Genomic DNA, 24,173 nt, shown 5'->3' on the forward strand with positions numbered 1-24,173 from the left:
CTGCTAATTGAGAAAAAGTGACCAGCTGATAAAAAGTGGTATGAGTTTAGTAACACAAGTGCATTTATTTATTTATGAGAAATAGTGTTATATGGGCAAGACAGTTTTGTATTAAATTTAGAGACAGTATCTGATGCAAAAATATATTTGTGGACCTCCCTATAAAACTCCAAGATTCAAGTTTGGGAACTAATTTTGTGTGTGTGGTCACATATCAACAGTTTTCCCCAAGAAATGTTGAAAATACAGAATCACAGGCTTCATGTAATACTATCTAATACTGAATCTTGGGGAGGGGTGTTTTAACAAGCTCTGCAGCTGAGCTTATCCATACTAGGTTGTTTTTTACAAATATTTTTTATTGATTACAGAGAGGAAGGGAGAGGGAGAGAGAGATAAAAACATCAGTGATGAGAGAGAATCATCTCCTGCATGCCCCACACCTCGGATCGAGCCGGCAATCCAGGCATGTGCTCTGACAGGGAATCGAATTGTGACCTCTTAGTTCATAAATTGAAGCTCAAATGCTGAGCCACATTGGTTGGGTCATGATAAGTTTTGAGAACTATGTTCTTGACCAGAACTATCCAATAGAAATGTAAGGTGAATTACATATATCATTTTAGATTTTCTAGTAGACACATGAAAAAAGTAAAAGCTAACACTGTCAGTTGATTTACTTGAAGTGAGAAGCCCATTTTGTTCACTTGCAAAAAAACACCAAGTTTGAAAAATTTCATAAGAAATGGGTGAAATTAATTATATTGATATATTTTACTTAACTAAATATATAAAAGTATTACCATTTCAACATACAAATAATAAAAATATTAATGAAATATTTTGCATTCATTTTTATACAAAGTCTTTGAAACTTGATGTGTATGTCACACTTACAACACATTTCAATTTGGACTACTATACAGGACATCATAATTCTAGACCATGTGACTTGGAATACATAACTATAAATCCATATTTATATTACATTTACTATATTTATCCATATTGGCATCTATAGATTTATAGTTATAAATACATTTAGCAGCAAATTGTGTTACTAGGAATCTATTAAAAGTTTCCCCTTCACCATCATTCTGCCTTACACACAAGTTAAGTGCTTGGGTATCCATGTTCCTGTAGCAATGTAACACTCTTGTAATACAGGAAGCCAATCAATGATTCTCTCTTTTTTAATTTAATTTAATTTAATTTTTAAATTTATTTTTATTAAGGTATTATATGTGTACATATCTTTCCATTGTCCCCCCCACTCTCATACATGCCAATGATTCTCTCTTGTCATTGATATTTCTACCTCTCTCCCTCTCTGAAATAAATAAAAATATATTTAAAAATAAGTCTTTCATGTCATGCTGATGTTCACTAATATTTGAGAACAACTGATAGAGGAAAACAGATTTCCTTTGAGAATGTCCTCAGATTCATAATTTTCTCCTGAGTTCTATGATCTAACCACAAGCAAAATAATTTTGTATTTTATTAAATAAAAAGTAAAAGAAAGACATGCTAAGAAGACAACCAGAGAACCAACCCTTAGCAAAACTTAAGCAAAGGAAACTAGTTATCTTCTCTTCACCCTTGGTTAATAATAGGTCCACATAATTTGTAAGAGCAGATGGCACAGCCCACCTAAGGCTCCCTGACTAGAAGAGAACCCATAATGCAAAATAAGTGGCATAGGATCCTTAGAGAGAAAAAAAAAAGATAGTGTGAGGAAAATGTTCAAAATCTGTCAACACATTTAAAGGATCAAATTCTGTGCTCAATGATGATGAGAACAAACACATTCACATATAGCTATAAACCTGCTTCAAAAACCTATTCCAGCAAAGATCAGAAGCTGCTCTGTTGGAATTTTAATTTTTTAATTAAAAATCTTGTTTAGTTTTTAAAATTGAAACAGACTCATAGATTCAGAAAATAGACTGATGGTTGTCAAAAGGGAGGAGGTTTGGGGGACTGGGTGAAAAAGGTGAAGGGATTGAGAAGTACAGATTGGTAGTTACAAAGTAGTCATGGGGATGTAAGTACAGCATAGGGAATATAGTCAATAATCTATACATACAAAAGGTTAAGTGATCAGCCGACCGGCTGACCAGCTGGTAGCTAGGATATGCACTGACCACCAAGGGGAAGACTGAACGCAGGAGCTGCAGAGTGATAGCAACTTTGCTGGGTGCTTTCTCATACTTGGGGACCCCTCAGAAGATGTCAGACTTCCAGTTTTGGTCTCATCCCCACAGGTCAGGCTGAGGGACCCTCCTCACTCCGCAGATGCGCTTTGAGCCCCAGCACTGCCCCAGGTGCACCTGGCCGGGAAGGGACTGCCAGAGGTGGGCTCCAGTGCTTGTCTGGCCCATCTTGCCCAGTCCCTCCCTGCCGGTTATCCTCTAATTAATTTACTTTCAATGTGCACGAATCCATATACTGGGCCTCTAGTATCGTAATAACTATGTATGGTGCCAGGTGGCTACTGAAAATATATTTGGTAAAGTATATGATTGCCTAACCACTATTCTGTACACCTGAAACTAATACAAAATAATATGGAATGCTAAAAGTAATTGAAAAAATATTTAAAAGCCTTGTTGAGTTTTTTTTTATATATAAAGTTATGAAAATATTTATATTGGCCAGCTAAATATGATCCCATGTACTTCCATGAATCTTACTAATCTGATTATATAGACCAAGTTCCCAATAAAAAATATTTTCCATCCAGTGTGGCTCAATGGTTGAGTGTCACCTATGAACTAGGAGGTCATGGTTCAATTCTCAATCAGGGCACATGCCTGGATTGTGGGCTTGATCCTTAGTGTGGGGCAGCTGATCAATGATTCTCTTTCATTATTGTTGATTCCTGCTCCCTTCCTCTCTGAAATCAATAAAAATATATTAAAATTATTGAAGAACAAGAGGCCCAATGCATGAAATTTGTTCACTCGTGGTGGGGGGTGTCCCTCAGCGTGGATTGCGAGAGGGCCCAGGCCAGGCCAAGGGACCCCACTGGTGCATGATTGGGGCCAGGGCAGGAGGGGGGAGACACAGGAGGTTGATCAGCTGGGGAGGGATTATGGGAGGGCTTCAGGGCATGTCTGATCCATATAGCCCAGTCCTGATCAGCCAGACACCAGCAGCAAGCTAACCTACCAGTCGGAGCATCTGTCCCCTGGTGGTCAGTTCACATCATAACAAGCACTTAAGTGGCATCATAATTAGCATATTATGCTTTGATTGGCTGAATGGCAGACTGGACAACCGGACACTTAAGCACATTAGGCTTTTATTATATAGGATATGTAAACAAGAGGTTTTTGAAAGGTCCTACTTTTATAGTATTAGTGTTATAATAGACTTTTGTATTTGTTTATAAGATGAAGGGAGAGAGAGAAGGCCATTTTGAAAGCAATAAAAGAAAATCCAAGTATAAAATTTAGCTTAAGATAGTGTAAAAAATAAAGGGAATTTTGGTAAGTATGTTCTGGAACCAGATAGGATTATTACAATGTCTGCTTGATACACAATAGATGCTCAATCAGCACTGATTGAATAAAAGAAGGAAATAATAAAAGGAGGAATGAAATGTGTAGAAGATGAGGGTCTAGATTCCTGTGACAGAAATTACCACAGATACATGAAGATGGAGTATACAGGGTGGGAAAAAGTAGGTTTAGAGTTGTACATATAAAAAATAATGCAATAATTACAAAATGGTACAAGAATAAACTCACAAATGTAAATATACTTTTTCCCTACTCCGTATAACTGTCTGCATGACTTTGGAAGAATCTTAGGAAACCTTTAAAAACATACATAATTCATTATCCTGTTCTTAAACATATTTGAAGAATGTCATATCTGAAAATGTATTCATATTCAATGTTTTTCAAGTGATAATATTCCATACAGTCATATAGTCAATAAAGCATGAATTCTGTATATTAAAGTGCATTTGTAGCCTCTGTTGCTATTTGTGGGTTTACTTGTGGTGCAGAGAAATTGTTAGAATATTCCCTAGCAATACTTCCCTAGATTATAACCTTGCCTATAGTACTTGTGCTTGGTGAATAAAGACCTGCCTACACCACTAAATATATGCATTGCTTCAAAATTACAAAGGTTTATCATTGGTTTAATTTCTTCATTTTTAAAAAATATATGAATTTTTATTATTGACAGTATTACATATGTCCTTCTTTTGCCTCCCTCCACCAAGTCCCTGCCCTACCCCTGGCCTTTACCACAGTATGGTCTGTGCAGATGGGCTATACATATATGTATTTAGGTTCTTTGGTTAATCTCTTTCCACAAATCCATGCCCACTATCCCTCTGGGATCTGGTTTTTGATACTCATTTCTATTGGATCAAATAATAGGATTGGTTCTGCTTTAAGAGCTAATTCATCAAAATTACTTTTGGTTGATTTTACTACAGTTGCTGAGTTCTAGAGACAATGAGGAGAAATATAATGCTTTATGGTTTTATATTCGAAACTACAGGTATGATCTTAAGGGGTACACTGAACTGGGCTCATTAATCCATTGGTTTGTAAAAGGAAGATTTCAAAGTTAATATCCCCAAGAATCATTTTAAAAGAGGGGAAGCATGAAAGAAGTGAAATATTTCATACCTTTGTGGCCCAAAAGAGCTGTAAGGTATGACTTTGCTAAGTCCAAACTTAACAGGACTTTGAGAAGAAGAAAGAAAAAGGGATGGATGTTGCAGTTCAGAAGGGCTGCTTTACGTCTTGAATGATACATGCTGTGTGAAAGTGATTGTGTCACTGAATGTTTCTAAGTCTCAGTTTTCTTATTTGTACATGGGAATATGATAATATGTAATCATAAGACAGAATCATAATGTTATGAGGATTAAATTAGATACTGTATATAATAACTCTTTGTAACTACAAGGAATGGTTTCCTATGCCAAAAATACATTGTCTAGTAGAAATGTCACACCAATGTGTCCATGGTGAGGGAGAAAATATGATTTTAGTTCCACAGAGATTTTCAAACAGAAAAACCAATGTCTCTATACTTCTACTTGTGGATTCAAAATAAATATAGAACTCTTCTATTTCTAGATATGGATTAATTGTTATTGGCTCTTACACTGCTGTTGATGTTCATATCTACATAGTTTATCTGTTTCTTTCATTTTGACTGTTATCACATACAGCTAAAAAGAAACCCAGCATGTCTTTCTGTTAAAATAAAAACCAATGGGTCATGTAACTGAACTCTGGCTATTCTTTTTAAAAATATATATTTTTATTGATTTCAGAGAGGAAGGGAGAGGGAGAAAGAGAGAGAAACATCAATGATGAGAGAGAATCATCGATTGGATGCCTTCTGCACACCCCCTACTGGGGATCGGGCCTGCAACCTGGGCATGTGCCCTTGATTTTAATTGAACCGGGGACCCTTTAGTCCGCAGGTTGACACTCTATCCACTGAGTCAAACTGGCTAGGGCCAAGATATTCTGATATTAGACATAGCCTGGTAGTATTTCTTTTACTACATATTATAATTATGCCCAAATTTAAGAACTTCCTTAGGTTTCTATCTGCCTTCCTGCTACTCCAAATCTCTATTTCTTGCTTTTCTTTTCTTTTTTTTTAGCAGTCAAGGAAACAAAGATGTATTTGTACTTACTTTTATCATGGTTTTAGAACTAATGTAGCACTCTAAGTGTCTAAATGCTTATTTATTTATTTTAGAAATATGATATCATAATGATGGTGGGCTCAAACTCCCCTCCACAGAGGCTGGGCAGTGTTTTATTTCTCATGTACAGTCTTCGAAATGTAAAGTGTTCTCAATGAGTTGCTCTTCCAGTAATGCGGATGAAGATGTTTGATGTGAACCTCATTTCTTGCTTTGTTCACTTTCTGCACAAGATTCACATTTATAATACAGCAGAGTGGTTAGAATTATGGTAAAAATATGAAATCATCTTGACTCAGTAATGTGCAAACTAAAACCTTGGATCTACCAGCTTTATGCTAAAAACACTTTTGGAGCCTATCCTAAGATCATGTTAAAAAATAGCAACAAGTGAAATTCGCCACAATAAGAGCATATACCACAAACGAACTGAACTGTTTAACATGAATAGACTGTCTGTATGTGGGTTTGGGGATGAGGGGTTTCAAAGTTAGAATTATAGAAGGAAAAACATCATTCTAACAAGCCCCATCTGTACAATGATGTGAGAGGATCATTGATCAGATGGGCAACTCTATTGATTCTAAACTAAATTTTGTCTTGTGGTATCTCCCCCAACATCAGATACAGAATCATAGGATTAAACTAGATGTGACCTTAGGCAAAATGGACTGTCTCATGTTATAAATGAGGGCATTGAAGCTGAGAGAGGTTAAATGGATTTCCCAAGATAACATGGTCAAATAATAGCTTAGCCTTCTGATATTCACTCCAAAACTATTTTTATTGTATCACACAGTCTCCTTTATGTACTTACTTATATTTATATCCAAGTCTTTATCTATTTTAAAGAATGGATGAAAATCAAGCTATTAATATTTCCTCCTACTTTACATATAAATAAATAGCTCAAGCTATAATGGATCCCTTATCATAGATTAAAAAAAAAACTTTTCCTATCATCATAATCTTTTGGCCTTCTTTGCAAATTTAGGTGCAACTGTTACAGATCTTGTAGTACATTCTGAAAGCAAATATGGCATTTAGCTCTCTAAAAGAAATTTTAAGATATACCGTATTTTTTGGACCATAAGACACTCTGGACCATAAGACGCACCAGTTTTTAGAGAAGGGAAATGAAGAAAAAAAAGATTCTGAAACAAATAGTGTCCTAAAATATTTTATGTGCATTAAAACCCAACATCACAGTCATAAACACATGTAATCAACCCTGTAAAGTAAACAGCAGCATTTAGAACCATTTTAGAGCCGGGCAAGCACACAGAGACCACACAGAGCCGGGCAAGTAAAAAAACTTTTTTTTAAAGTATATGTGTAGGCTATATTTGGACCATGAGACGCAAGGACTTTTCCCCCCCACTTCTGGGGGAAAAAAAGTGCGTCTTATGGTCCAAAAAATACGGTAGTTCAAGAGCACTTGTATATAACAAATGCGGGCATTGCTTTGCCTTGGACATTTATTACTTTCTTTGTTTATGCTTAAAATGAAAAACATACTAAGGATGAAACTGATAAGATTTTTTTTGATTAATGTATTACAAGTGTATGGTTATCTCCCCATTGCCCCTCATCCCCTTCAAAATCCTGCCCTCACCCTCACCCCCTGTTGTCTGCCTCCATTGATTATGCTTATATGCATGCATACAAGTCTCTTGGTTGATCTCTCCCTAACCCCCAACCTCCCCACCTTCCCTCTGAGATTTGAGCATCTGATTGATGTGATAAGATTTATATATATATATATATATATATATATATATATATATATATATATATATATATTTTTTTTTTTTTTTTTAAATTGAATTCTGAGAGGAAGGGAGTGGGAAAGAGAGATAGAAATATCAATGATGTGAGAGGATCATTGATCAGCTGCCTTCTGCCTGCTCCCTACTGGGGATCAAGCCCACACCCCAGGCAGGTACTGTTGACTGGAATTGAACCCAGGACCCTTCAGTTTGCATGCTGACACTCGATCCACTGAGCCAAACCAGCTAGGGCAAAACTGATAAGATTTTAATAGTACTTAATGGAGCAAACATACATAGGAACTAACTGCTTAACTATATTGCCTTGCTTTAGTCAATGCCACTTATAACAGTCATCATACAAATATTTCAAAATTATTGATCACAACAAGAATTAAATGATATGAAATCTCAGGAGGTCACAAAATTGGACTTGTTTTTATTAAAGCTTGAGAAATTCTTTAACAGAACTGTCGATCAGACCTCTAAATGAACTATTTGGAAAACTCATCTGGTTTTCAGTTTTTTTTGTTATTATAACTCTGAGAGAAAATATTTTTAAACCCAGTTGCCACTCTGTACTCAGTAGTATACACTCTGCATCCTATGAAATTGGAAAAAGGAAGGAAAACAGTTTTACAATTCTGTCATTAAGCCAGTTTTACAGTTTGGGGGTATAACACAGTGTCCTTTACCTAGGTAATATATTGACATATCTCTTCCACCATTATATTTTCTGAGTTCTTACTATGATCCAGTTACAGTACTAACAACTCTATATGAATTAGTTCACTTAATATTATAGCAAGCATGTTAGAGATGAGAAAATTAACAATCAGAAAGGTCAAGTGACTCTGATTCCAAAACGTGTATGCTATAATAATAATAATTATAATGGCAATAGCACCAATAGTTGGAATTTATATAGTGTTACCATGGGACTAGTACTGTTCCGAGTACTTACCATGTGTTTTGACTTACTTGTCCTAATAATAAGCCAATATTTTAGGAACATTTATTATCCCCATTTTCTTCAGATGAAAGATTGAGGCATAGAGAGTTTAAATAACCTTGATCACACTTATATTTCCTGCCTGTTTGTAGACCAATGTTGTTTCTTTAAAAGATTTTAGGATGTCTTACCTTTGACTTTTGTTCACATTAGGATTCCAAAGGGAAAGATGTTTTAAGAATCCAAGCAGTAATAGTACAAAGTAATTGCATGCCAGTAATTTAGTTCTTTTAATCATGATTCAGCATTATCTCCTATGTTTATTGCAAGATATAATAAAGCCTAACTTTAAGCCATTTATAAAAGTTAATTTTAATAGGTTTGAAAACGTTTATATAGGGACTTAACAAACAATACAAAATATCCTATACTCAAAATATTTTTGTGAATGTCCTGTGAAAAATTACTTTTATTGTTCCTCATAAACAAGTTTTATCTGCATATTCTTATTGGAACAGGGAACTGCAATGCTAATAATGTTCCTACCTGAAGAAGTTTCCATCTGGTGTTCAGGTCTTCCAGAATATTGAGGTTATATGGTGACAACTGAATGCCCAATGTGGTGAGTTGACGAGCAAGGTCATTGACGTGGCTTACGATCTCTTTAAGAGGCGCAATTTCTCCTCGAAGTGCCTGTGTGAAATAGTCAAGGGCAAATTGGAAGATGAGAATATTTTAAACAAAGAAACAGACATATGGGAACTACAAGATATTTTATTCTGTTTGGGTGCAGTATCAGTGATATTAGCTCTATCATAGTGGTAGTATAACAATGAACATTTGTTAATGGGTAAATAATAATATTTCTTGAGTATTTCTTAGATGTCTAATCCTGTGATGATCTCTGATTTTATTTGATTTTATTCCTACACAATAACCTATGAGGTTAATACTTGGAGAATTCTTATTTTACACAGAGAAAACAAACTTGGGGAGGTTAAACCTTGCCCAAGATCCCATGGGTCAAAATTGAGAAACCTGGGATACATACCCAGGTTTGCCTGTCTCCAGAGTACTTATTATTTTTTAAAATCTATCTTTATTATTGAAAATATTACAGAGGCACCATTTTCTTCCCCATTGACCTCCTCCACCCTGCCAGGCTTTCACCACACTGTTATTTGTGTCCACAGATTATGCACATATGCATATAAATGCCTATTCTTAACTATTATATCATATGCCTCTCTGCAAGAAGTTCTGAATTGGCAAAGTAATGGGAAAAATATGGTGCTGCTAGATTCTAAATTCTACTCATCTCACAACCAGATATTGTTGTTTTTTTTTTTACAAAAAAAAGATATACTCTGTCATAAAATATTACATTCATACTTTGCACCAACTACATAATAAATAGATTCATTTAGAGATTAGGGTATTTTGTCAAGTTTTAAGAATGACTTCCTGGTCTTCTGATATTTTAGTCCTTGTAGCAATGACTTAAGAAGGCTCCCATGGGGCTTCTCAGCTGTCTCTAAAGCACTAGATTGGGATTCTCTTATGTAATACATCATGACAATCTGTTGAACAGAAGAACACTCTGCAGATATGGGGAGGATATTACCATGTGTCATATCTACCCTACTGAGATGACATTTATGGATCTTTAACATGATGTATGATGTCCAAATGTTCCAATGAGCAATTTCTAACGGACAAATTCCCTCACTTAGGAGAACAATTTGTGTAATATAATGTCTGTGCACAAGGACAGCATCATTTACTTGGCTATAGTGCTGTTTTAACTTGCTTGATCTGGGCATGTGTTATTTCTCTGGTTCTCTATGTTGATAAAAGACATTGTTTACACTCACCTCATCTATAACCCTCCAATTCATCCCCATTGCAAATGGAAGAAACCCATATGTATATTCTAAATAAGAATGTAATTATCCTCTCAAATCTATCTGAATATCTCACCACTAAAATGTGGTACAGTGTGGAGTGTAAAATTCTTATATAGTTATTAGAAAACTCAAGACACTGTGCCAATCTCTCTCCTGAACTCAGTTGTTTTTATTTTTTAAGTGGTCATTAAAAATATTAAAGGATCGGGAATTTCTTTTGAAAGATACAGTGGAATTAGTGGTGATGATGGCACAACCTTGTGAATATGCTAAACACTGCTGAATTTACACTTTAAAAGGTTGAATTTTATGGTATGTGAATTACATATCCATTAAAATTAAAACAAAGAAAAACAAAAGATACACTTCTGACTGAACACATACATACAACAATCCTATGTAATATTTAATATATGCATCTTTATTCAACTCCATGTCAGTGGAATGTCATAGAAATCAGTCTAAAACTAAATTTTTTTATAGAGATTGATAGTAAATATTATTTCATTTCCTTGTAAGAAAATGATGCATAACAATTTTGTTTTGCATAATATAAATGTTGGAAAACAGATTTCTTAAATGACAATGGAGAAACCTAAATAAGGACAATCATTACAAAATGGAACCAGTCTCTTCTGGATAATAATGTGTTGGTAATAACCACTAATAAATATCATATGAGTGCAAATTATAAGTGGGAAACCAGATATAATCTGAAAATGTTGTTGCAGATTAAACCTCTATGCTAATGATCTGCCTTCACTAGTGTGGCTCTCAGCCGTTAAATTGAGTAGCCATCTCAGTTAAATCATATCTAGATTTCAGCTTTCTTTGGATTACATAATCTACATGTTCAAATGTCTTTTATTAGAATACTAGAGGCCTGGTACATGAAATTCGTGCACAGGGGCGGGGGTGGAGTGGGGGTTGTCCCACAGCCCAGCTTGCACCCTCTCCAATCTGGGACATCCCGTTCGCAATCCAGGACTGCTGGCTCCCAACTGCTCGCCTGCCTGCCTTCCTGATTGTCCCTAACCGCTTCTGCCTGCCAGCCTGATCACCTCCTAACCACTCCCATGCCAGCCTGATTGATGTCTAACTGCTCCCCTGCCAGCCTGTTTGCCCCCAACTTCCCTCCTGCTGGCCTGATCACCACTAACTGCCCTCCCCTGCAGGGTTGATTGCCTCTAACTGCCCTCCCTTGCAGGCCTGTTGCTTCCCAACTGCCCTCCCCTGCTGGCCATCTTGTGGTGGCCATCTTGTGTCCACATGGGGGCAGGATCTTTAACCACATGGGGGCAGCCATCTTGTGTGTTGGAGTGATGGTCAATCTGCATATTACTCTTTTATTAGATAGGATAGAGGCCTGGTGCACAGGTGGGGGCCAGCTGGTTTGTCCCAGATCAGGGTAGGGGTTCCCTTGGGGCGTGGGGCGGCCTGAGCGAGGGACCTGTGATGGTCTTCAGGCTGGCCATCCCCCCCCCCCCCCCCCCCCCAGCAACCCAAGCAGAGGCCCTGGTTTCTGGGATTTATTTATCTTCTACAACTGAAACTTTGTAGCCTGGAGCAAAGCCAAGCCTTCTGCTCACACCATCGCTGCTGCCATTTCTGTTTGGAATTTATGTATCTTGTATAATTGAAATTTTGTAGCCTGGAGTGGAGGCTTAGGCCTGCTAGGACAGGTGGAAAGCTTGGCTTCTTCCGTTGCCAGAGAAACCTAAGCCTCTGTGGCCACAGCCATCTTGGTTGGGGTTAATTTGCATATGCACTCTGATTGGTTTGTGGGTGTGATTTGTGGGCGTGGCTTGTGGAGCAGAGTGATAGTAGGTTCTTATCGTTTCTTTTTTATACTCATACTAGAGGCCTGGTGCATGACATTCATGCACTGGGGGGGGGTGGTGTATCCCTTAGCCAGGCCTGTGCCCTCTTGCAATCTGGGGAGCAGGACTAAGCCAGCAGGCGGACTTCCCTGGAGGAGTCCTTAGCACTGCTGCAGAGGTAGGAGAAGCTCCCACCACTGCCACTACATTCACTAGCTGTGATCCTGGCTTCTGGTTAAGCAGCACTCCACCTCTGGGAGCATACTGACCATCAGGTGGCAGCTCCTGTATTGAGCATCTGCCCCCATCAGGTGGTCAGTGTGTGTCATAATGACTGGTTGTTCTGCCATTCAGTCAGATGGCATATTAGGGTTTTATTTTATAAGATCTAACATTTATAATAAAAGTTCTCTTAACTAATATCCATTTAAGACTCACCATAGTCTTTATTCCTCTGTGAAATACACTATCTGAAGCATCTACCAACCTCTAAGGAGAATGTTAGAGATATCTGTTAGTATGCATGGTCTTCAGCTCTCACTAGTTCAGTTGTCAGTCGTGTTCTCAAATGTGTTTTGCCAGTTAGTGTTACAATTATATGATTTAAAGCATCAGTCTAAAACTAAAAGTTTTTATAGGGATTGATAGTAAATATTATTTCTAACCAAATAAATGTGTCTAAAAATGAGTTATTATTGCTGAAACCGGTTTGGCTCAATGGATAGAGCATCGGCTTGGGGACTGAAGGGTTCTGGGTTCGATTCCGGTCAGGGGCATGTACCTTGGTTGCGGGCATATCCCCAGTAGGGGGTGTGCAAGAGGCAGCTGATACATGATTCTCTCTCATCGATGTTTTTAACTCTCTATCTCTCTCCCTTCCTCTTTGTAAAAAATCAATAAAATATATTAAAAAAATAATTAAATAAAAATAAAAATGAGTTATTATTTTTATGAAAACCAGAAAATTTCCTTAAAAATTAAAAAGAAGTACTGTTGAATTGGAGTGGACAAGACTGTAAAATATTGGGAAAAAATCCAAAAAATTTAGAAGGATTCAGCATTTAGAATAATTCTCATGTTTCCTGATGCACTCTGCCTACATTAAAGAAACTGGAAATCAGATGTTTGCCTTATCAATGCAATTCATGGAGAACTCTAATCAGTGAATCTATACTCAAAGAAAAAACCTTCACACAATATTATAATATTGATGGATATTTTAAGATGGAATAAAATGTTTAAGAAATATCTTTAATGGTTCCCTGATTTAACTGTCTCTTTCAATTAGTGGTTGAACTCTAGGTCCTAATTAAATTGGAATAAAGAGCATCTATTACAAACTTTTAAAAAATAATATACTTTTATTGATTTCAGAAAACGAGAGGGAGAGAGACAGAAACACCAATGATGAGAGAGAATCAATTAAGGATACCCCCCCCATAAGTCTAGTTTAATTTGAATGCCTAAATTGCTGTTAAGATAAATAGAGCTTTGGGGAGAAGCTAGCTGATAAAGAGATAACTTGGTGTAAGGCTCAGTTTAAGCAGATATTTTGATGGGCATGAACAGACTGAAGCACTTTAACCAGCAAGAAATCATCATAAGGTCACTAAGTACACAAAGATGGAGGAAAGGAGATAACTGGTGGTAGAAACAAAACAAAGAGAAAAAAGGGGCAGGGGAGTGTTCAAATCAGCTGTCATTTTGGCATTTGACTTAGATTCTGGGGGCAGCTCTCTAGTACCTGAGGATGGCTATGGATTGTCAATACCTAGTAGTGCATATAACAAAAATGAGAAGCCCCTCAACTCTGACTCACAGGACATATTATATAAAGAGTGAATACAGGTACCATGTCATTTCAGTGGGTGTAATTTTGGGTTTGGCTATATTTCAAATATTAGTGTTGCTAATATTATACAACTAGAGGCTTGATGCATGAAATTCGTGCACTGGGGGGGGTGTCCCTCAGCTCAGCCTGCACCCTCTCCAATCTGGGAACCCTGGGGGATGTCCGACTGCTGGTGGGATTGGGCTTAAACTGGCAGTCGGACATTCCTCTCACAATCTGTGACTGCTGGCTCCCAATTGTTCCTTGGCCTGCCAGCCTGATCACCCCCTAACCACTCCCCTGCCAGCTTGATTGACACCTAACTACTCCCCAACCGGCCCAATTGCTCCCAACTTCCCTCCCCTGAAGGCCTGGTCACCCCCAACTGCACTCCCCTGCCAGCCTGGGATATAAATTAATCTTTAAATTATTAAACATGTACAGTTAACTCTGAACAATATGATGTGCTATTAAGATACTACCAAAATTTCATTAGATTTTATTCTAATTTGAAAGCAGTGAGAAAATATCGAAGGGAGCCATTATACTGTGGGTTTTCTTGGAATCACTTAAACATCTGGAATATGTTCTCGATGAAAGAGCAAACTAAGTCTAATTTTATTATGACTAGTTTCAAGCAGGCAGAATTTTCACTTCATTAAATGTTGTCTGATTATAGATATAAAAGTACTGATTTAGAATGAGATATTAGTCTGATATGTCAAGTTTTTCTTTTTATGAAATTAAATTGCCTGTCAGTTCTTTGCTTATCATTACATAGTTAAAGATTTGTTCAAATGTGGGTTTATAATTGTAGTCATTATCCACTTTGCAACAAAAGAAAGGAATGGTCTATTAACAAAGGAAGCAGTTTTGACTAGATATTCAAGGGATAATTCCACAAGGCACAGAAAAAAGTTAATGTGGAGGACTGGAAAGAGTAAGTTGATTTACTTGTATTTTGAGGGTCTCTAATTCCTCTATGAAGTATGAAGTGAAGAGATCAAAATTCTGCCACCCTGAAGCTGCTTTTTTATTTTTTATTTTTAAAATATTTGTTAAAGTTATTTACTAAGAAACAAAAGACTCAGAAAGAACCTTTGTCCCTTTCCCCCTTTCTGCCCAAGAGATTCAGACAGAGAAACCTACTACAGGATGGAGAGTCCAAGTTGTCCCCTTAGCCTAATTTGCATTAAGTATGGTAAACAAGAGGGTTTCAGGCAGGTGCCTGCTGGCTAGATACCCTGTGTCCCACTGTTTTTGAGTCTCTTAGCAAGGATTTGCTTGCCAGGTGTGTTTCCCTCTTCTTCAACTCCCTGAAAATCACACATTCTCACTTCAGAAATTTAATACTCCATTTACATCCCATTCTCCCTTGTCCAAAAATGTGTCATATATCCAATGTTGCCTCACTGTCTTGGGAATTTTCATGCCTATGTGAATTTCCCATCTGCATGTATTAAACTTTGATTTTCTCTTGTTAATCTGTGTCTATTAATTTGACGGTTGGCCTAGCCAGAACTTAGAAGGTGGGAGGAAAAGTATTAATATTTTTAGCCCCCACAGAAGCAACAGAGTTGGTATAGAATTGATATGTAACCAATATCCATAGAATGTAAATAGGAATTAAGGATAAGTGGGAACATTTGAATTAGTTGTGATAGAGACTGTATGATGGATTTGCCCTAAGAAATCAGCAAGGTTGCTAGGCATGTTGAGGGCCCATTTGAGGCCAAAGACTCATATATTTTAGCTGAACCAATCTGCTCAATTTTCTCTTTTTCTAAATGTCCCATGCAAACATGGAGAAAACAGTTGGTTCAGAGTTTTTGTCAGGTGGTTGTGGCACAAACACAGGGACAATAGAGTTTAAATTTTAGCTGGAATGTAATTGGAAAACAGACTGTGGAGTATAAACTGCATTAGGAAGAAATTGAAGCAAGATGGAGAGAAAATAACAGGAGTAAGTGATGGAGGTCCAAGATAATCAAAGAAAGATCATAGCAGGAGTAGCTGAATAAGCAAGCAAGAAGGAGAGGAAACTACAATGCTTGAATTAGTTCTGCCATTTTTGAGTTTATAAATTGTGTGATATCTACACTAATAAAAAGAGTAACATGCTAATTGACCGTACCTTCATGACATCCACCAGCCAATCAGAAATATGCAAATTAACCCAACAAAGATGATGGGTTAATTTGCATACCCAGGCGCTGAGCTGCCAGGGGTGGGATGGGATGCTTGCATTGTTGCCATCATGACAACGAAGGCGTTCTGCAGCACCCTAGCTGCTCCAGGCCTCTGGGCAGCATAGAAAGGTAAAAAGGCTGCTCTGGCCAGGGCGAAGGCAGTGTCAGCAGCCAGGGAAAGGAAAGCCCATTCCTGCATGAATCTTTGTGCATCAGTGCTCTAATATATATATATCATATCTAATGTTGTATTTATATATCAATGGTGCTACTGAAAATCAGAAAAATGTACCTTCTAAGCAATATTAAACATTCTTCCTGAAAACTCAACCTACTAATTTATAAAGGTCCTATTTCACTTACTAGGAATTCCAAATTAGTAGGGTCTGATGATTAAATGTCATTGTAGGGCTGTATGCGCTATTCAGAGAAATTGGAATTATGAATGCTACTTAAAAATGAAGTAGTGACTAACTGCATTTCTCTCTACAATTAAACTTTACTGAACAAATGTTTGTGATCCAAAGGCATTGAAAAATAGGCTAAAAAGATGAGGTACTCGGAAAAGTCTCAGGATTCTTCAAGCTGTAGTAGTGAGAAGCTGAGGGGGAGGAAATGGAAATCATGTCCTCAAATACAGGTTTTAATACTGGTACTAGGTCTCCTCTATATGGCTCACAGAAGGCCTTATAGGGTCCAGGTACTCAGAATTTGGAGTAGGTACAGCCCAACTGGGTTTGTAGCTTCTGCATATTTGGATGGTTATATCATCCAAATGAGAATGAGTGCCCACCACTGGGGCCAAGATGGTCAAAGACTATATTGTGCTTTGCCCAGAGGATCAGAGACCTACTGGAACCTTTAAAATGTTTGGAAAGAGGGAAATAAGCTGCTCAAATATGGTAGGATCAATAACAAAAAAACACAAGGTAAGATGTAGGCAAGCTTTTCATGTTCTACTGTTGTCTGTAATTTTGGGCTCTTTATTATGGTTGTTTCCCGGCCTGGTGTGGTGCCCAATATGTAAGTTCAGTTTTTGTCTCTGAATACCTACTGTCTTCGGCTGGGTTTCAGAGAAGCAGAATCTGAGTGCCTTTAAGAGAAGGAGAGTGAGAAAAGCAGGAGGACAAAATAAGAAAGGTGAGCAAAGATGTGGTCTCTGCTGGAGACCAGCATCAGCCTGGTCCTATAGGGAGCTCTGGAGCACAAATTATACCATAGTTGAGACAAGGGAGTTATCCTGTTCTACCTCAATGTTATTCAGTTTTTGCCACTAGCTGCTCCCTATCAGTCTCAGAGAAGGTGCGGTGTAAATTCCCAGGCAAGGTGGCTTCCTTTTGGCTGTGAAAGGTTTCCTGGAAAAGAGTGCAACTATGAGTCTCTATCAGCCAACACAGAGTTGCTGGGGAATGAATACATTAGTCTACTAAAGGAATCAGGCTGACACGCCCAGAGTATCCGCTACATAGACTAACTTTATCCATTTTTCCAATCTCCTTTACCCTTAGATTTCAAATTTCAGGTCCCTTTTATCTATCTATCATCTATCTATCTATCTATCTATCTATCTATCTATCTATCTATCTATCTTTCATCTATCTATCTATCTATCTATCATCTATCTATCTATCTTTATAGATTTTTATAGATTTCAGAGAGGAAGGGAGTGGGAGAGAGATAGAAACATCAACCATGAGAGAGAATCATTGATTGGTTGCCTCCTGCTTGCCCCCTATTGGGGATTGAGCCTGCAACCAGGGCATGTGCCCCTGACTGGAAATGAATCCGGGACCCTTCAGTCTGAAGGCCAATACTCTATCCACTGAGCCAAACCAGTCAGGGCTGTCAGGTCCTTTGTTAAAAAAAATATTTTTTATTGACTTCAAGGAGAAAGGGAGAGGGAGAAAGATAGAAACATCAATGATGAAAGAGATTCCTTGATTGGCTGCCTCCTGCACGCCCTACACTGGGGATCGGGCCCCCAACCTGGGCATGTAATCTGACTGGGAATAGAACCATGACCTCCTGGTTCATAGGTTCATGTTCAACCACTGAGCAACAATGGCCAGACAGGTACTTTTATTTTTTCTTGCAAGAGGCTTATCTCATTACTGTCATTATGGGGCTATCACATAGATTTTTCATAAACCTGAGATATACCACTCTTTCCATAAGACCAAGTTCTTGATTTCTGCCAAATACTGAGGGATTTTTACGTGGAGTTAAAACACAGGGTGTAGTTTTCAAATTGAATGAGTACATCTCTTTGCCTTTAGTGTCACTTTTTGCCTCTGGTGGAGACATTCTCGACAATAAATTATGCCATTGAAACATGTACTCTTTTTAAATAGAGATGCTGCTGCTTTCCATTCCAGCACCAGTTTTTTTTGGGGTAGCCTGAAGGCAAAATATTATGCTGTTTCTTTTCATTGTCCTCCTTGCATTCAGATTTCAAGGCAATTTTTGTATGGTTTCATATTTGGGCATGATCACTTCTTGGCGAGCAAAGTGAATAAGGACATAAATAATGAAACCGATTGAGAAGTAATGACTTAGATGTAGCATAATCAGGATGACTTAGGGTAAGTTAAGTAAAAAAAAAATAAAATACAACCACCAGATTTAAAAAACAAAACAAAACAATATGAATTTTGAAGGCATGACAAAATTTGGTGCTTTTATTGTCTAAGCAATTATCAATAATTATATTTTAACTATGGTTTCCCCTCAGAATCACCACAATTCCAAATTTGTGGCACTAAGAGAATAGCTATTAACTGTAGTATTTTTTTTTTTTACCATAGAGAATGCTTATGTTTTTATGAAAAATTATCTCTATTTTCATATTATTGAAAAAGAATGAACATCCAAACACAAAACATAAATTACTTTTTAAAAATGTATATTTATATCCATCATGATTCTTCATGTTTTAGGACATGGCTTTACTATGAAGCTTATATCCCCAACATTGTCCAAATTAAAGCTGAATTCTAGCTTTACCACACTAATAGTGCCCTGCTGCTTTCTTTTCTGTTCACGCTGTTCATTTTGCCTTCCCAAATATAAATTGGAAATGAGGAGAAGGACAGAACTTGACACAAAGGAAAGGCTTTTACTTATAAGAACAAGTTGTACACATGTTAGTTACTTTAATTTCCTTGGAAACTGCAAATTATTTCCGCTTTGGAGAAAAAAAAAAAAAAAAAAAAGCAAACAACACTCCAAAGCGACACCCCCCCACAAACATTTCAAGCCATTCATAGCTTTCCAATAATACAATTAAAACAAATAAAAAGGCAGTTCATGAATGCTTTACAGAGGCTAAATGCAAAATATGCATAATCAAAATAAAAGGCCTCTAATGAGTATAAATAAATCACTTAAGCAGTCCATGTGTTTAGGCTCTTAAGGAAACAGCAGAATGCCAATATTTTCTTTCTGACAAAATTTAATTATATGTGACAAAAGTTCAAGTAAAAAAGCAGTTAATGAAATCTGTTTACTTATTTAAGAATAAGTAACAATTCATAAACCACCAAAAACATCAACCACATGGACATTAATATTCAAATTTAGGTGTTATTTTAGACAGATTGTTTTAGATTTCACAGGTTTTTTGAATTTGCAAAAGTTTCTGCCAATCTGAAATGTTCCCGGTCTGTGTCCATATTTGCCACTTCCATTGCCCTTGCCTAGAGGGACTGTCTTTCTCTTAACCTTCCCAACCAGACCTCTGTCTAAGGCAGTGGTTCTCCAACAATAACCTGCATCATAATCATAAACCATTTGTTTACACAGAGATTTCTGAGTTCCACTCTAGTGTTTTTGATTCTGTAGGTCCAGAATGGGCCCAAGAATTTGATATTTTTAACAAGAATATAAAAGATGCTGTGTTCCTAGAACTCAGCAAGCTTATTCCCTTTTCTCCTTTCCTCCCTCCGTCCCTCCCTCCCTTCCTCCCTCCCTCTCTTCCTTTCTTCCTTCCTTCTTTTCCTTCCTTAAAAATGTTAATTTTTTTTATATATTACATTTCTAAAAAAAAAATAAATTTGAATTTCTTTAAAGAAGTAAAATGAAGCCTCCAAAACTTGAAAATCGTTTTCCAAAGTTGATTGTATCATTCTATACCAGTCATTTATGGAAGTTCTAGTTGCTTCATATGATTGTCAATACTGTGGTCACTGTTTTTAAATTTATTCTGTTTTAAATGTTAATTTCCTCCATAACTAGTGAGGCTAAGCATCTATTCATGTATTTGTTTGACATCTATGTGTCTTCTTTGGTGAAATGTCAGATCTTTTACCCATTAAAAAATGGGTTGCTTGTTACTTTATTATTTAGTATAAGAGTCCTTTCTATTGCAATATATTCCAGATATGTCTCTTGTCAGACAAATGTTTTGCAGATATTTTTCTCCCACGCTTTGGCTTGTCTTTTTTATTTTATTTTATTTTTGCAGCATCTTTTGAAGAGTGAGCTTTAAATTGTGATTAAGTAAATTTATTGATTTTTTAAAAAAGTTTCCTTTTTTTGTTTTCCATTAAGAAATAATTGCTGCCCTAACTGGTTTGGCTCAGTGAATAGAGCGTTGGCCTGCGGACTGAAGAGTCCCAAGTTTGATTCTGGTCAAGGGCATGTACTTTGGTTGTGGGCACATCCCCAGTGGGAGGTGTGCAGGAGGCAGCTGATCAATGTTTCTCTCTCATTGATGTTTCTAACTCTCTATCCCTCTCCCTTCCTCTCTGTAAAAAATGAATAAAATATATTTTAAAAAAGAAATAATTGCCAAACCCAAGTTCATTCAGATAACCAAGCTTATTCTTGATTTAGACCTTTTGTACATGCTGTTCCATCAACCTGGAGTTTTATATTTTTACTCTCTGCCTCACTGGCTTCTATTCATATACATCAGATCTCAGTTAATGTGACCATAAAAACAAGCCCAACCCTGGCTGCCTTAAGTAAGCAAGCTCTGCGCTATTTTTCCCACTCTCAGCACCTTATTTTCCTTCTTAGCACTGATCACAATTTATAAGTGCATATCTATGCCTATTAATTCATTGCATCCATTCCCAAGACCCTAAAATTCATTAAGGCAATTCTACATTATTTTTTTCTAGAGTATGCCTGCAACAAGCACATGATAATCCCTCAATATATTTTTATTAAAAATGAACACTCAAGAGAATTAGGCATTTTTGCATTAATCACTAAAAACTTCAGACCAGCAGCTATCCTCAAATTGCTTCATAAACATATATTCCTACAGAAATCTGACACTGAGTTCCTAACTAAAAGAAACCATTTCCTTTAGGTTTCATATCTAAGTTATTTATTTTCTGTGGGAACATGTGCTAATTTTTAAGGTCTCTCTAACACTTTGAGCAAGAACATAACATTCCAGCTTTTGGTACTAACTAGAGAGCTTTTTGGTACCAACCAGAGAGCTTTCATAAAAATGGAGCCAGTGGAGGAAAAGGGGGAGTAATCTATTTAAGGAAAATACGTTCTGCTGGTGGTGATACACTTGGTGTAGCCTTCTGGAGGGCATTTTGATAAAACTTAAAGAACATGAAAAAATATATAGAAAAAGATGATAAGACTAAAATACCAGCGTTTACATGTAGAGTTGTATAGTGGCCTGGTCAAGAGGACACAGAGGGCTGAAATCCAACCTGGGTTTCAATACAGAATTGGTGAACCTTGACTCAGGCTGATGATCTCTTTGAAGAAAGAGGTACCTTTTCCTCCAGTAGTAAAAAGGTGTTTGCAGGAATTGGCATTATATATTATATGGGGTTGAGATTACAAGTGACGTGTCTCTCTCTCTCTCTCTCTCTCTCTCTCTCTCTCTCTCTCTCTCTCTCTCTCTCTCTCTCTCTCCCTTCACTTTTGGGATTTACCACTAAAGAAAAATTTCATTTATAAATATTTCCCATGCATTTCCACTTGTGTAAAAATGGTAAAAGTAACATGGACACTTTAGGGCTGTTGTAAAGACAAATGAGAAGACTGAGTCTATTTTTCCTTCCTTTACTACACCTACAACCAGTTAATCACTGTGTCAGGCAACATGGAGAATAAAAAGTCACATGAGGTCCTAATGAGTCTAGTTCAGGGGGACTCTGCAAAGCAGATGATGATAAGCTAGTTCATCCATGAGAGAGCCACAGACTAAGATTCTTTCTTAATAGCTGCATCTTTGGAGCCAATTTATAATATTACCCTGGGAAAATCTATCTTTCCTCACTCTTTTATCATGTAACTTTGTATTTTTATTAAAATTAATTTTAATTAAAAAATCTTTATTGTTGAAAGTATTACACATGGCCCTGTTTTTCCCCATTGACCTCTTGTAACCTGCCCCTATCCCATACCCAAGACCTTCACCATGCTATTGTATGTGTCCATGAGTTATGCATATATGTATATAAGCTCTTTGGTTGATCTATTCCTACCTATCCCAGCCTTCCCTCGACAGACTGTTTCATATTTCTATGTCTCTGGATTTATTTTATAAGTTTATTTTGTTCATTAGATTCCACACATGAATGAGATCATGTGATATTTGTATTTCTCTGACTGGCTTATTTCACTTAGCATAAAACTTTCCATGCTGTTGCAAATGGTAAGACATCGTTCTATTTTTACAGATTGCAAGATAAAAATCACATGATCATATGAATTGAGGCAGAAAAAGCATTCAACAAAACCCAATACCCATTTTAAATAAAAATTCTCAGCAAAGTGGTAATAGAGGGGTCATACTTCAACATAATAAAAGCCATATATGACAAACTTACAAACAACATCATACTCAAGGGGCAAAAACTAAAACCATTTCTCCTAATAACAGGAATAAGAAAGTGGATGCTCACTTTCACCACTCCTGTTCAACATAGTATTGGAAGTCCTAGGCATAACAATAAGATAAGAAGAAAAAGTAAAAGGCATCCCAATTGGAAAGGAGAAAGTAAAACTGTCATTATTCACAGATGACATAATATTATAAATAGAAAACCCTAAAGACTCCATCAGGAAACTACTAGATTTAATAAATGAATTCGGCCACATAGCAGGATACAAAATTAACACCCAGAAATCTATGGTATTTTTTAAAAATATATTTTATTGATTTTTTACAGAGAGGAAGGGAGAGAGATAGAGAGCTAGAAACATCAATGAGAGAGAAACATTAACCAGCTGCCTCTTGCACACCCCCTACCGGGGGGATGTGCCCACAACCAAGGTACATGCCCCTAACCAGAATCGAACCTGGGACCTTTCAGTCCGCAGACCGACGCTCTACCACTGAGCCAAACTGGTTTCGGCTCTATGGTATTTTTATATACAAATTATGAACTCTCAGAAAGAGAAACTTAAAAAAACACCTATCATATTTATAATTGCAACACAAAATTAAGATACTTAGGAATAAACTTAACCAAGGAGGTAAAAGATCTGTACTCACAAAAGTAGAGGACAATGAAAAAAGCAATAGAAGATATAATCAAGTGTAAGAATATATTATACCATGTTCATAGATTGGTAGGATTAGTATCATTAAAATGTTTTTACTACCCAAAGCAATCTAAAGAATCAATGCAATCCCTATTAAAATACTAATGGGAAAAATACTAACAGTATATTTCACAGATATAAAACAAATACTCAAACATTTATATGAAACCAAAAATAACCCTGAATAGCCGCAGCAATCTTAAGAAAGAAGAGCAAAGGTGGAGGATTCACAATATCAGATATAAAGTTATACTGCAAAGTCACTGTACTCAAAACTGCCTGGTACTGGCACAAGAATGGACATATAGACCAATGGAAGAGAACAGAGAATCCAGACATTGACTCAAGCCATTATGCTCAATTAATATTTTACAAAGGAGGGAAGAAAATATAATGGAGTAAAGACAATCTCTTCAATAAATGGTGTTAGAAAAATTGAACAGGAACATTAAATAAAATGAAACTAGACCACCAACTTACACCAGA

At 36.8% G+C, this 24,173-nt stretch overlaps 1 protein-coding gene across 6 annotated transcripts in view; it reads right to left on the reverse strand.

Moving 5' to 3' along the window:
* DMD (dystrophin) overlaps positions 1-24,173 on the reverse strand; it is a 1,962,662-nt gene that overhangs the window by 342,236 nt on the left and 1,596,253 nt on the right. For all 6 annotated transcript variants that reach the window (XM_045582357.1, XM_045582356.1, XM_045582355.1 and 3 more), the window contains one exon: positions 8,963-9,109. In XM_045582357.1, the coding sequence (XP_045438313.1) occupies positions 8,963-9,109 (147 nt within the window). The remainder of the gene's footprint in view (positions 1-8,962; positions 9,110-24,173) is intronic.

The sequence above is a fragment of the Pipistrellus kuhlii genome, unplaced genomic scaffold (genome assembly GCF_014108245.1).
Source record: "Pipistrellus kuhlii isolate mPipKuh1 unplaced genomic scaffold, mPipKuh1.p scaffold_m20_p_16, whole genome shotgun sequence".
Classification (NCBI taxonomy): Eukaryota; Metazoa; Chordata; class Mammalia; order Chiroptera; family Vespertilionidae; genus Pipistrellus; species Pipistrellus kuhlii.